The sequence below is a fragment of the Bidens hawaiensis genome, unplaced genomic scaffold (assembly GCF_021521415.1).
Source record: "Bidens hawaiensis isolate Kalapana, Puna unplaced genomic scaffold, B.hawaiensis_p1.1 tig00038511_1, whole genome shotgun sequence".
Taxonomy (NCBI): domain Eukaryota; kingdom Viridiplantae; phylum Streptophyta; class Magnoliopsida; order Asterales; family Asteraceae; genus Bidens; species Bidens hawaiensis.
This window is the reverse complement of record NW_027496757.1, coordinates 41,760-54,627: the sequence shown is the minus strand read 5'-3', so window position 1 is coordinate 54,627 and position 12,868 is coordinate 41,760. Positions and strand designations below refer to the sequence as shown.

At 35.9% G+C, this 12,868-nt stretch overlaps 2 protein-coding genes across 2 annotated transcripts; both read left to right on the top strand.

Annotated features, from left to right (window-relative positions):
* The first annotated feature begins 297 nt into the window (after window positions 1–297).
* On the top strand, window positions 298–3,223 carry LOC143590382 (chorismate mutase 1, chloroplastic-like). The gene is made up of 7 exons (XM_077070882.1): window positions 298–429; window positions 1,149–1,371; window positions 1,459–1,545; window positions 1,632–1,775; window positions 1,838–1,930; window positions 2,016–2,617; window positions 3,102–3,223. The coding sequence occupies exons 1-6, from the start codon at window positions 365–367 to the stop codon at window positions 2,250–2,252; spliced, it is 849 nt and encodes a 282-aa protein (XP_076926997.1). The 5' UTR covers window positions 298–364; the 3' UTR covers window positions 2,253–2,617; window positions 3,102–3,223.
* Window positions 3,224–5,157: 1,934 nt separating this feature from the next.
* On the top strand, window positions 5,158–6,396 carry LOC143590383 (early nodulin-like protein 17). The gene is made up of 2 exons (XM_077070883.1): window positions 5,158–5,366; window positions 6,014–6,396. Exons 1-2 carry the CDS (start codon window positions 5,192–5,194, stop codon window positions 6,352–6,354), a joined length of 516 nt encoding a protein of 171 aa, XP_076926998.1. The 5' UTR covers window positions 5,158–5,191; the 3' UTR covers window positions 6,355–6,396.
* Window positions 6,397–12,868: the final 6,472 nt, after the last annotated feature.

Sequence of the window (12,868 nt, the reverse complement as noted above, 5' to 3'; positions counted from 1 at the left end):
AAAAATTAATCAGTGAAATGGGGACTCGTGATTAATCGATGCCTAGTCGGGATTTTTGCAACACTGCAACTAACTACACACCTAGTCTCCCATCATCACCCTGATATCTCCAAAACTAAATGCTGGTAACATGAATCGAACCTAAGTTTCATGAAGCACCAAGTATTTTTCTTACAATTCCATTAGTAGCTTATTAACTTAAAAATAAAAGAAAACAAAACATGTCTATTAAATAAGGAAAAACATCAAACTTTTGTAAATAAGAGAATCAATCATTAATTTATAGGGGTTTAGATATGCCAGTCATCCAATATTGATTCGTGGCTACTCTAAAAATCTTTCTTGTAGACTATAACCGCATCAAATGTGGAAGAACTGGAAGCTGGAAACGCCCAATCTAGGGTTGACTAACACCCACACTTCATTTGGGTACCTTTCTTTCTCTCATTTTTGTTTTCTTTTTTATTTCAATGCAAGATTCATCATGTGTATGATTCATCAACTGTTGATAATATTACGATCTAAGTATGCCACATGCCATCCTTTGATTTGATTTGATTTTGGGGATTCAAAACTGCCAAACTTGACATACAGAATAATCCTTTAATTCAACATACTCATTTGACATTAAAAAGTCAAACATGCGAGATTGATTTTGTTTTTCTGTAAAGTTTGTTCAAATATGGTATGTGATACTGCTAGACCTGGCAAAGTCGGCATGTCGGGCTGGTTCGGATTCTAAGCAAAATGAATTCGGGTCAATCTAGGCCGATTTGAAAAGTATCAATTTGGTTGGGGTCAAAACAAGTCTGCCCACAATGGAATTGGTTAAAATGAGTCGTTTGGTATCAATTTGGTTGGAGTCAAAACGGGTTTTAAGCAAAATGCCGGTGTCGAAGACGGAGACAAGTTGGCAAAGACAAACAATGGTCGTGGGTGGTGCTAACCCATTTTGATCTTTTTTTTCAAGTTAAAGAAGTTTTATGATAGTCACTCTTTGACTAATTTAAGGTGATCCAAATGAACCAATATGCAATTTAGTTTTACCCAAATTCGCCAATTGTTTGAATAACGGGTCATAATTGCCTCCTCTAGCTAGAACATTGGTTAGCCTGTTCTAGGCACACTAATTAGATTGGTCTTTGTAGATCAACAAACGATAACAAGGTGGACAAGAATGAGATCTATACTCTTGATGCTATAAGAAGTTCTCTAATTAAACAAGAAGATACCATTATTTTTAGCCTTTTGGAAAGAGCTCAATATTGTTACAACCACGACACATATGATCCCAATGCTTCCTTGGTAGATGGTTTCCAGGTTTCTTTAGTCGAATTCATGATCAAAGAAACCGAAAAGATCCATGCTCAAGTACTTTATATTTTATACCACAATTTGATAGTTACTATAAAAAAATGTTGATGTCAGCACAAACATAACACTTGTTTTGTTAAACAGGTTGGAAGATACAAGAGCCCCGACGAGCATCTGTTTTTCCCAAATGAATTATCCAATCCTGTATTGCCGCATTCGCCGTACCCACAAGTAATGATGGTTACCCAATTGGTTTTATATAGTTATATTAGTTTACAACTCGGTTAGTTTCTTTTTCATTAATGCTATGCGTATAGGTGCTGCATCCTTGTGCTAGTGATATTAATATTAACAGCAATATATGGGATATATACTTTAAAGATCTTCTCCCGCGGCTAGTCAAGGAAGGAAATGATGGTAATTGTGGATTAGCCGCAACGTGTGACTACACATGCTTGCAGGTACACATTTATAATAATGCACCAATCTTGTAAAATGGAAATTCACTTTATGCTATTTGCAGGCACTGTCTAGAAGAATTCACTATGGTAAATTTGTTGCCGAATCCAAATTCCGGGCTTCACCAGCTGATTATGAAGCTGCCATCAAAGCAAATGTAAGAGGTTCTATGCGTGTTTTATATAAAATAATGAAAACCCCGTCAGGTATTATGAAGGGTATAATGGTAATTTTACATGCAGGATAGGGAAAAACTGATGAGCCTGTTGACCTACCCGGCCGTGGAAGAGACGGTAAAGAAGAGAGTGGAAGCAAAAACCAAGACTTTCGGGCAAGTAGTGACAGTGGGGTCTGGGGAAGACGTTACCGAGCCGGTTTATAAAATAAAACCAAGTTTGGTTGCTGATATATATGGGGAGTGGATTATGCCATTGACAAAAGAAGTGCAGGTTGAGTACTTGCTGAGAAGGCTTGATTGAATTCATTTCCATGTAAAATGTAATGTGTTTTATGAACTGAGTGTGAATCTGTGTTTTCATCTCAATATTAGTGAATTTGACTGAGGTGAAAACACATATACTTTCTAAAAATAGACTATGAAGAAAATAAAGAATCTGTTATGATAAACAAATGTAATGGCACAAAGTTGTAGTAACAATTTGTATTAATATTATTAATATTATGATGTGGCAAATCATTTTATCACATATGTACAAGATTGAAACAATTATAGGGTTTTATAATAATCTATTAAACCTATTTTTTGATTAATTTCTTAAAAAATGCAGCTTTGCCAGCTTTGAAGCCACCTCAAACGCCAGATCAGTACCTTTTGTCATATCATGTAATTTTTAAACGGTGTCTATTTTTAAGATCTTAAACCGTGTCAATCTTTCATGTAATCCATGGATGGTATCCTATCACCATTTTGACGGGGTGGTAAGAAGGTTTACATTAAGGTTTTCTTATGGGGACGTGTGTGCTCTGAAACATGAGCAACGCCAATGCGACATACGCATATCAAAAGAAAAATACCCATGGGTGCATATGAATTATGATCTTGTGTATTGTGTAAGACGCTAGATATTGATATTGACCATAGAAGTTAGTTCAAATTTTCATGTCATCCTAGTATAACTGATTGTATTTTGAAAGAATACTTGTTAAGAGCGTAATTTTGATGTTAAAATCTTATTAGTTTGAAATTTTAATTTAATAAAAATGTGTCAGTTCTCCATGTAATCCATAAATGCATGAAATCTCAATCTAGACTATAGGAGTCGGTTCATACCGTCAAAGTGCCAGGTATCTTATTTTTGATAGATTAGCATTTGAAAGCATGGTTCTCAAGATCTCGATACCTTAAGAAATTATAATTTTTTTTATTGAACATATGTTGATTCACATATGTGTGTTATGATTAGGGGTGTTCTTCGGGTTCGTTTTCGGGTTTTTTTTGGATCGGGCTCTTCGGGTTTCAAAGTTTTAAATAGTGGCCTAAAACCCAACCCATATATCTCACGGGTTTTTGGGTTCGGGTTAGGTTAATCGGGTTTCGAGTATCCTATAATTAAAACAACATATTCATCTTTGCTTATAACGTAAATAATCAAATAATAAACCAACATAACTTGATAAAACAATTTAAAAGAAGAGTAAAACTAACTCGAACTATAATTGTATTCAATCAGTGTGATTTGGTTGTTCGATTACGGTTGCTATTAGTAATAAACAGAAAACATAATTAATAATAAGCAATCGATCCATAATAGTTTGAATGACAAGAGTCGATTAGAGCCATATTCTGATAACTTTAGTGGCTAAGGCTTAACCTATTATACCTAAAAATATATTTAATTTCAAAACTAAAAGTTTATTCGGGTTGACCCAAAACTTATCAATCAAACCCGAGAACCAACCCGAATTACTTCAGATCGGGTTCGGATTCGGGTTCTTTGGATCGGGTTAGTTCGGATTCAGGCAAGAATTTTTCGGGTTGGGTTTCGGGTTTTGGATAAAAATAACGGCCCTAATTATGATCATGCAGTGCATATGATAAGACATTAAGACTCACCCGTCCAAATATTTACTTGCGTTGAAATAGTCAAATAGTTAATGAAAAAGCTAAAAATGTGTTAATATTGATATGATAAAAGAAGTAAATAAGCAACTAGGTTAAATGACCAAGTTCAATTAAAAGTAGTTCATCAAGTGTCTATAAAAAATTCGATGCCTCAGAATCTAAATTACTAGTAATATATTTTAGTAATCTGAATCTCCTATCAGTTGTACCTTATTATTTTATCAAGTTTAAACTAGTAACAAACACGCCTGTGTGAATCTTACAGGAGTGTCTCCTCTTGTTGGGCTCAGGGACCGTGGGTTTGTTGTGGGTCAGGCTGCGTTGAAAGCTGAATCGGGCAAAGTTGTTAAACACGAGAAAGCTTGTTTAGATAATCAACATGTCTTTCTACCATTTGCCTTTGATACATTTGGTTTTCTGGCTCCAGAGGCTGTGAAATTTTTGAGTAGGGTTCAGCGCGTCGTACACGGAACCTCTTCAGCTTCTAGGTCCCAAAGCTTCGTTTTTAGCAGGATTGGCTTTGCTGTTCAAAAGGGGGTTGCGGCGCAGCTTGTTGCCCGTTTGCCTGCCACTTTATTGTAATCGTTTTATAGTAAATTATATAAAACTTCGATTGTGATGGATTCAGTTTAAACTTAAAAAAGTTAATGATTTTGTCAGAACAATTTTTAATACTACACACAACACAGACGTACAACCTAAGGCAATTTGCTTCTCATCTCGGGGCCATCTTGTGTAAGAATAATATCTTAAATAAGATCAAGATCTTGACAAATCTGCTTCAAAGGTAAAAAAAGCTACCTTTTTTCCCCATACAGTTGAACTACTTTTTATTAGTCTAGAGCAAAATGTAACATCTTAGGTGTATCTCACAATGTCAATATATTAAAGATGGTAACCTTTCACATCATTATGCATTTTGACGCCACAAAACAAAAAATATTTTATCCTAACATCGCTATGAAACATTTGAGCTAGAAACTAATCAAGATGTAAGCCTCTTTAAACCTCGATGTTGTAGCTTACCATCAAGACAAATAAATATCTTATTAGTGGTTAGGGTTTACAATATTTAAAGGATACAAGTAACACGTTCCAAAAAAAACCATGAATAACAAACACATATTTGTAGGGACACGATAGAAGCCGATTTAAATAGATAGTGACATGAAGGAAATCGATATAAAAACATAAACAAAATAAATAACAATAAAAACGCGTACCGACTAATCAGAAATTATTTATTTGTTTTCGTGTTATAAAACCAAACCCAAGAGACAGAAATACATTACAATTTGCATTTACATTACCCGACGTTTCTAGAAAAACCTCGAAATGGGACGGAGCACTACCACGGCGGTGGCTATCGCATTCTTTGCTACATTAGTCATCATGTTGCCGGAAGTCTCCGCCAGACGATTAATCGTCGGCGGAAGCATGGGGTGGACTACCAACGTTAACTACACTCTTTGGGCTGGTAACCAAACCTTCAACTTCGGTGACTGGCTCTGTAAGTATTTTATATTTATTTCTCTTAGATCTAATGTTTTGTTTTTCTAATTACTGTCTTTGTACACGTAGATCGGTCATTTTGAACCTAATTGCACTAGATCTTTCTTTCTTTCTTTCTACCCAGATGTTGTTGATATATTGTTTAATTAGGTTTTGCAATTTCTAATTACGAGTCCTGGATCTTTCACTGTCTTACTGTTATTTACCTACAAATGTGATCAGTAGGAGTGTGCACAGTTCGGTTATTAGCTGCAACCAAAATAATCAATCAGTTTTCGGTTAACCAGTTTAGTTTATTCGGTTTTTGGTTCGGTTAATAAACAAAATCGAATTTGGGCTCTACAAAAATAACCAATAACTGATTTCAGTAAATTCGGTTAATTTTGGTTTGGTTTTGTTGGTTTTCGGCTCTACTAGGTTAACGATGTGGTTATTGCTCACGCTATTAATGCGCAATGAATAGTGTGGATATGATTTTAGATTGCAAGAAGTTGATCTGAGAATTGGATTACATAATAAAATGTTATATATGTTTATAAATATTAGCACCAATACTTGTGAATATTATGCATTGTATAACATGTGAGTTGTGACATTAGATATATTTTGGATCTTAGTTATTATTGTTAATTTTGGTTCTTGCAGTTTTCGTGTACGACAGAAACCAGAACGATGTGATTGAAGTCAACAAGACCAACTATGAAACGTGCAACGCCGAGCATCCGGTTCACAATTACACAACAGGGGCTGGAAGAGATGTAGTGGAACTCAATGTGACCCACGACCGCTACTTCATTAGTAGCAAAGGGTCATGCTATGGTGGCATGAAGCTGCACGTGCACCTCGCTCCTCTATCACCACCTCCACGAGCCGCACCTGCAAAGAGTCACTCTTCAAGTCTCACTGTTGTTCTCAGAAGCCAGCTTGTGGTCCCAGCTGTCGTCACGATTGCCGCCATATGGGACTCGTTACTTGTCCGTGTCTGATGCAGAATTCAATTTGGTGATATGATAGATTCTACTGCTCAAAATGGGTACACAATATTATCGGTTTCTTTTTTGATATTTTTTTTCAGTTGGTTTGAAGTTGTTGATTATAGTTTGACCAAAAAAAAAAGAAGACAAAGTTGAGTAATGGGTGTGATTGAGTTGGATAGACGCATGTAATCGCACATTGATTGTTATTATTTATGGATTATTAATTTATAATTCATTCCATTGCGTGACTGGCGGATTCCGCTATCATATTTTCTTTCTCTTTGCACATGGTAGTGGTTATGGCTTTGTCATCATGCACATGTGCCCTCCTAGAAGTAGTTTGACCCTGGTTGGGATTAGGAGTGTTCGGATTTAAATCTGGATCAATTAAAATCACAAGTTGGTGTTTGGGATTCCTTATTTATTGTAAAATCCTGACTTATTAATCTATTGCTCACAATATCAGAACTTATTAAGGATTATGAACTTCTTAAGGAGACTAAATAAGCAATCTCAAACGCCCATTAAATATCTATTTAATGATTTTTTTTTTTCACGCTCAGGAAAATAGAATCATAAAAATAGTTATGACAGTAAACCCGAGCCAACATGGTGATTTGAAAACCCGATAAAATTGATATAATTGAAAACGATTAACAACAATCTTGTTATTACAGATTGGATGGTGAGAACATGTTAGACAATAGACATCAAATCATGTCATTGTAAAAGGCCAGTAAGAATGTAACCTTTTAAGAGACCAGTCATCAGAATGTTCTTACCGAATCAAAATAGTTGTGGATTTTTCTTTTGTTCACATCTAAAAATGTTAACGGTATTTGAGATTTGACAGCCCTTATGTAGAGGTGGTCAAAAAAACCGGTCCTCGAACCGGTTTGCCGGTTTAAACCGGAAACCGGTTTTTAAGAAAACCGGTTTTTTGTAAACCGGTTTGACCGGTTTACAAACCGGCGGTTTATATATCGGTTACACAATTTGGAGCCAAAACCGGTTTTATAACCGGTTATAAAAAAAACCGGTTTTTTTTAATAACCGGTTATTAAAAAACCGGTTTTTTTAATAACCGGTTTTTTAAAAAACCGGTTAACCGGTTTTTTTATAAACCGGTTTTTGACCGTTATAAAAAAACCGGTTAACCGGTTAAAAACCGGTTTTTTCCCGTTGATTAACGGCCATATAGCCGTTTTTTATAATTTTTGACCGTTTTTTTTTTTCCCCATTTTACCCCCACAAACATCTATATATAGCTTAGGTTGGGTATTGGTTAGATCACACTCGATTATACAACTCCAAACGCTCTAAACGTTTATTACATACGCGATTATTTTGTTATCTCACGCTCAATTATACCACATTACCACTCCATACGCTCTTATTTCGTAGTCGATTATCATGGCCTCCCAAAGTGCTGCTTCATCCGTCAACATGGGTGCCTCGAACACGGGAGAAACGGTCGTTCGGGTCATCCCCACGAAACGAAACCAAGATGTTTGGCAACATTTCGACCTATGCGAAATGTCTAACGGTACCCAAAAAGCTCGATGCAAACATTGTTTGAAGTTTTATGGCAAAGATGCAAACTCCACTTTAAGAGCGCATGTACAAAGGCCCTTTTGCAAGGCCTTGAAGGACGAATCGGGAAGTAGTTCGCAGCCGGAGATGACGAATCAAGGAACGGTGTTTACGTACGACCTTGAAGCGGTACGTCAAAAGTTTTCAAACTTTGTGATTCAAAATACACTTCCTTTCAACCACTTCGACAACCCTCAATTCACGGAGATGATGCAAAAGTATGTTCAACCACGCTACCAACACGTAAGTCGTTCGACCCTTAGAAGAGATTGTCTTAAAGCTTGGAAAAACGCTAAATCCGAACTAATTTCATACTTTTCAAACTTACAAACTGGTGTAAACTTAACAACGGATGTGTGGTCGGTACCTAATGGTTCGCCCGACTCATACATTTGTGTGACGGCTCATTGGGTTGACCCCGGGTCGTGGCAAATGATGAAACGAACCGTTGCGTTTCAATTGTTTGATTACCCGCACACGGGTAGAAATATTTTTAAACTCTTGGATAAAGTCATTCGACAATACAAGATTGAAGATAAAATCTTTTCAATTTCGTTTGATAACGCGTCCAACAATACGGCCGCGGTTGGCCATTTAAAATTAAAGTATAAACCTATTTGTGATGGAGCGTTTTTTCATAGCCGATGCATTGCACATATTATCAACTTGGCCGTGCAAGATGGGTTAAACGTGATCGAAACGCAAAGAAACAATTTTAAAAGAATGTTACGAGATGTTTTTAGCAACAATAAAACATTTTCAAGATACAAAAAATTTTGTGATGAAGCTAATTGTCAATGGTTGGGGCCCAATTGGGATTGTCCAACAAGATGGAACTCGACTTGTGATATGTTTGAGAAAGCCATCCAACAAAAAGAATCACTAATTGCGTTTCATCAAATAATGTCAAGTAGGGGTAAATGTGCACCGTACGATCCTAGAAACTGGTTATTGATTGAGATCGTTACGGAGGTCCTTCAAATTTTTAAATCTTGCACAACTAGTTTATCCGGGGTTTACTATCCAACAAGCCCCATTGCTTTACCAAAAATTGCTGTCATGTGCACAAAGTTGAGTGAACTTCATTGTAGGGGTGCACCTTATTTTGATATGGGTGTAAAAATGAAAGAAAAATTTAGAAAATATTTTCAACAACTACCCGCTGTTTTGACATGTGCTGCTGCGTTAAACCCTTGCATAAATGTTGGTGGTGTTGAAGCTTTAATAGAAAAAATTTGTGATGAGCTAGAGTTAAACGACGATCAAAACCCCTATTATAACCAAACTTTAAAGAATGCTTTCAACACCACCTTGTCTAACATGTATGATGTTTACCTTACAAAATACGGGTCGTCTTCCCAAATTCATGACTCGTTAAGAGCTGTTGCCCAATCCCAATCCCAAACCGACCTTGAAATGGGGATGTACTACATGATTTGGGAAGACGCCGGTAAACGTCAAAAGGTAAACACCCCAAGCAGTGAACTTGGAAGGTATGGTGGTACCAACTTTGTGAAACACATGACTCCAGATGAATTTAGAAGTCTTGATTTGCTGGCTTGGTGGAGAGGTAAGGAGGATGAGTTTCCGATCCTCGCCGCCATGGCCAAAGATTTACTAACGGTCCAAGCTTCCACGGTAGCTTCGGAGTCTGCTTTTTCTGTTTCTGGCAGGGTTATATCGATTAGGAGGACTCGACTCACTCCACCAGCTGTAGAGATGTCTATTTGCTACAAGGATTACTTGGACGCTTTAGATAGGGCACAACATCAACGCTCACTCGAGGGGGAAATGGACTATGAGGCGGGCTTGTATGAAGACGAGGTCAATCAAGGACACACTCAACCAATGACCGATGAAGAAGCCGCGTACGACGATTACCTAAGGAATAGCTCGGGATCGGGTAGCGATGAAAATAATGAGTAAGAAACAGCAAGTTGTTAATGTAATCGTGTCTAAGCATTCTTTAATGTTTGTATTTTTGAGTTACGAATATGCGATAACGATTTAATGTTTGTATTTTTAATGTAAAAGCTATAAATGAAAGTTATGTATTTTTGAGTTACGAATATGCGATAACGATTTAATACTTGTAGTTACCGGTTTGCCTTGTAGTTACCGGTTTGTTTATACTGTGAAAAAATAATGGTTATTTAAAAAAAAAAAAAAAAAAAAAAAAAACCGGTTAACCGGTTAGACCGGTTATTAAAAAACCGGTTAATAAAAAAACCGGTTTATTAACCGGTTCTAACCGGTTCACAAACCGGTCGTAACCGGTTTGACCGGTTATGGTTTTCATGCACAAAAACCGGTTATTAACCGGTCCGGTTATTAACCGAACCGGTTTTTTTCCAGGACGAAAAAAACCGGTCCGGTTAATAACCGAACCGGTTTTTTTAAAAAAACCGATTTGTGCACCTCTACCCTTATGTATCTCATGTGGACCATATGGTATTGATTTTCTAAAGACTTAATTTAGCTACGAAGGTTTTGTATATTTTAATTTTCTAGATAAGCCTTTTGAATTGTGTACTCATTACTTTCAGATTAAAGTAATTTAACTGAATGCTAAATCCTTAATCGAATAATTCAAAAGTAATAAAAAAAACTGAGTGTGCAAGTTTTGTCATGCCTAAACATGTCAACATTGAAATTTGGTGTTACATTACATATACTTCATTAGCTATTATTAGTAATCAACTAAATTGCATTTTGATTTGGAGGCAGCCCGGTTACTTCTCTTAGGAGAAGCTCCTGGTTCGAGCCTCGGTGCCTGCGTCGGGGGGTTTACGGGGTTTTCAAGTCAGATATGAAGCGTCAGATAATTGAGGATTACTGAAATCTTGTCACAGGTAGACTCAACAAAATGTTGTTAAAAATCATTATATATCAAAAAACAAATTTTGCATAACAACGTAAATTTGGCTGTTACTGCAGGCCAAATCATGAGGGGCGTTGGAATATGGACAATAGGGTATATGGGCGTTATAGGGGAAAATAAAGCCTTTGCACCATTCCCTTGGGCATTATATGGACATTTCTACAATAAAGGTCAATGTGGCATGAAAAGTAATGAATGAATGGGCATGAAGGGTATTAACCATTACATATATTTTTGCATAAATAAATAATGATGACGTGAGAGAAAATGCCCTTTATGGGGCATTAACCATTACACGTGGTCTAAGCATGATATTTGGCAATTACATCCCCCGTTGTAAGTCAACTTAGACCATGAGTAATGGTTACTGCTCCACGAGGAATTTAAAGAAATTATGATTGGACGAAAATACCCCCTCACATGCGGGGTTTTAACGAATAACTTTAACTTTGTTAATCAAGTGAACTGAAACTGTTACAATATGAAACTTTAATGACTCAAATTGTTAAAGGTTTGTTGATTGGATCAAATTGGTTAAAATCAACAAACCACGAGGACCAAAATAAGAGTTCTCTCTTTTTATAATTAAGGGAAATATGCAATTGAATTCTTTTGCTGTGTAAATATGCACTAGGGAAGAGAAAATATGCAATTACCCTTAAAAATTAATGAGTCAATCTAGGGATGACAATGGATCGGGTTTAGATATTCCCAAACCCATATCCGATTATTAAAGTTCACCATATACCCGTCGGGTTTTAATCGGGTAATTACCCGTCGGGTTTCGGGTTTTATATCGGGTTTTGATGAAATATCCGTTGTGTTTCTACCGGATTTTAACAAAATATAATTAGTTGATTACAAAAAGTGATTACCATAAAGATAAAATGGTTCAAATAATTGTCATAAACAAGTTTCGACAAATAATATATATGTATATAAGGTCATATCAGGTACATCGGGTATATAATTGGATAAATGGGTCTATGTTATCGAGTAACTGGGTCGGGTAATCGGGTATATTATAAATCACAAACCCGTTCCAAACCCGCTAAAAATTTCAAAGCTAATCCCAAACTCGTACCAAACCTTAATGGGTCGGGTATTACCCGTCCCAATTATGCCGCGTTTCAGGTTTTTCTATCGGGTTCGGGTTTCATTGTCATCCCTAAGTCAACCTACGAAGCTGTCAAATTAACCTAATCCTAACCATGTAGCTAAACTTGTTTGTGGGTTCAGTATTTTAGCATATTTAAGCTAAAAATAAAGACATAAATTTTAGGTAAAATTATCAAAATAGGTACCTTTGGCCAACAATTTATCAAAATAGGCGAAGAAATAGTTCATAACTAAAATAGGCATAGTCGATGAAATACTGACACATAATCATGTAGGTTACCACCAGACACCAAATGAGCCTGCAAGAAACCTCAAGCAACATTGAGTTGATGAAATCACTTTCGAACATGTTTTGCAGCTGGGCTACATTGATGTTTAACTAGGGTATAGCCCGTGTTACACACGGATGGAAAAACATGTTAACAACATAATAAATTTAAACAACAAATTTATGCATAACTAAGTTATTGAATAAGTGTCACCTTAAATTTAATCTTCAGATTTCAAAGAGTTTAGAAGATCATCAAAATTTGGCTCATAGTTCTCACACTCTAACAACCATTTTACCTTCTCGCAAACTTCATTTTCAAATCAAAATATGCCCTTCTTTTCTAACATTAGCAAGATTCAAGTGATTCAAATCTCTTAAAAGAAACATAGATTCTAATATTGATTTAGGATAGTGCCCGTGTTACACGCGATGGAACATATTTAAAACATAATATATATGTAACAACATATAAATTTAATCAAATGCAAATGTTGTACTTATAAATAAATGATATATTTCAATATTTTTCAATATTGTTACAAATGATAGTATTTGAACTAACAATATATTTCGAACCCGGGTTATATTTAAAACGAAAGTGCGAAATAATTCGTAGTAGTTGTAGAGATTATAATATTGGATTTAAAATTGAAATAGAT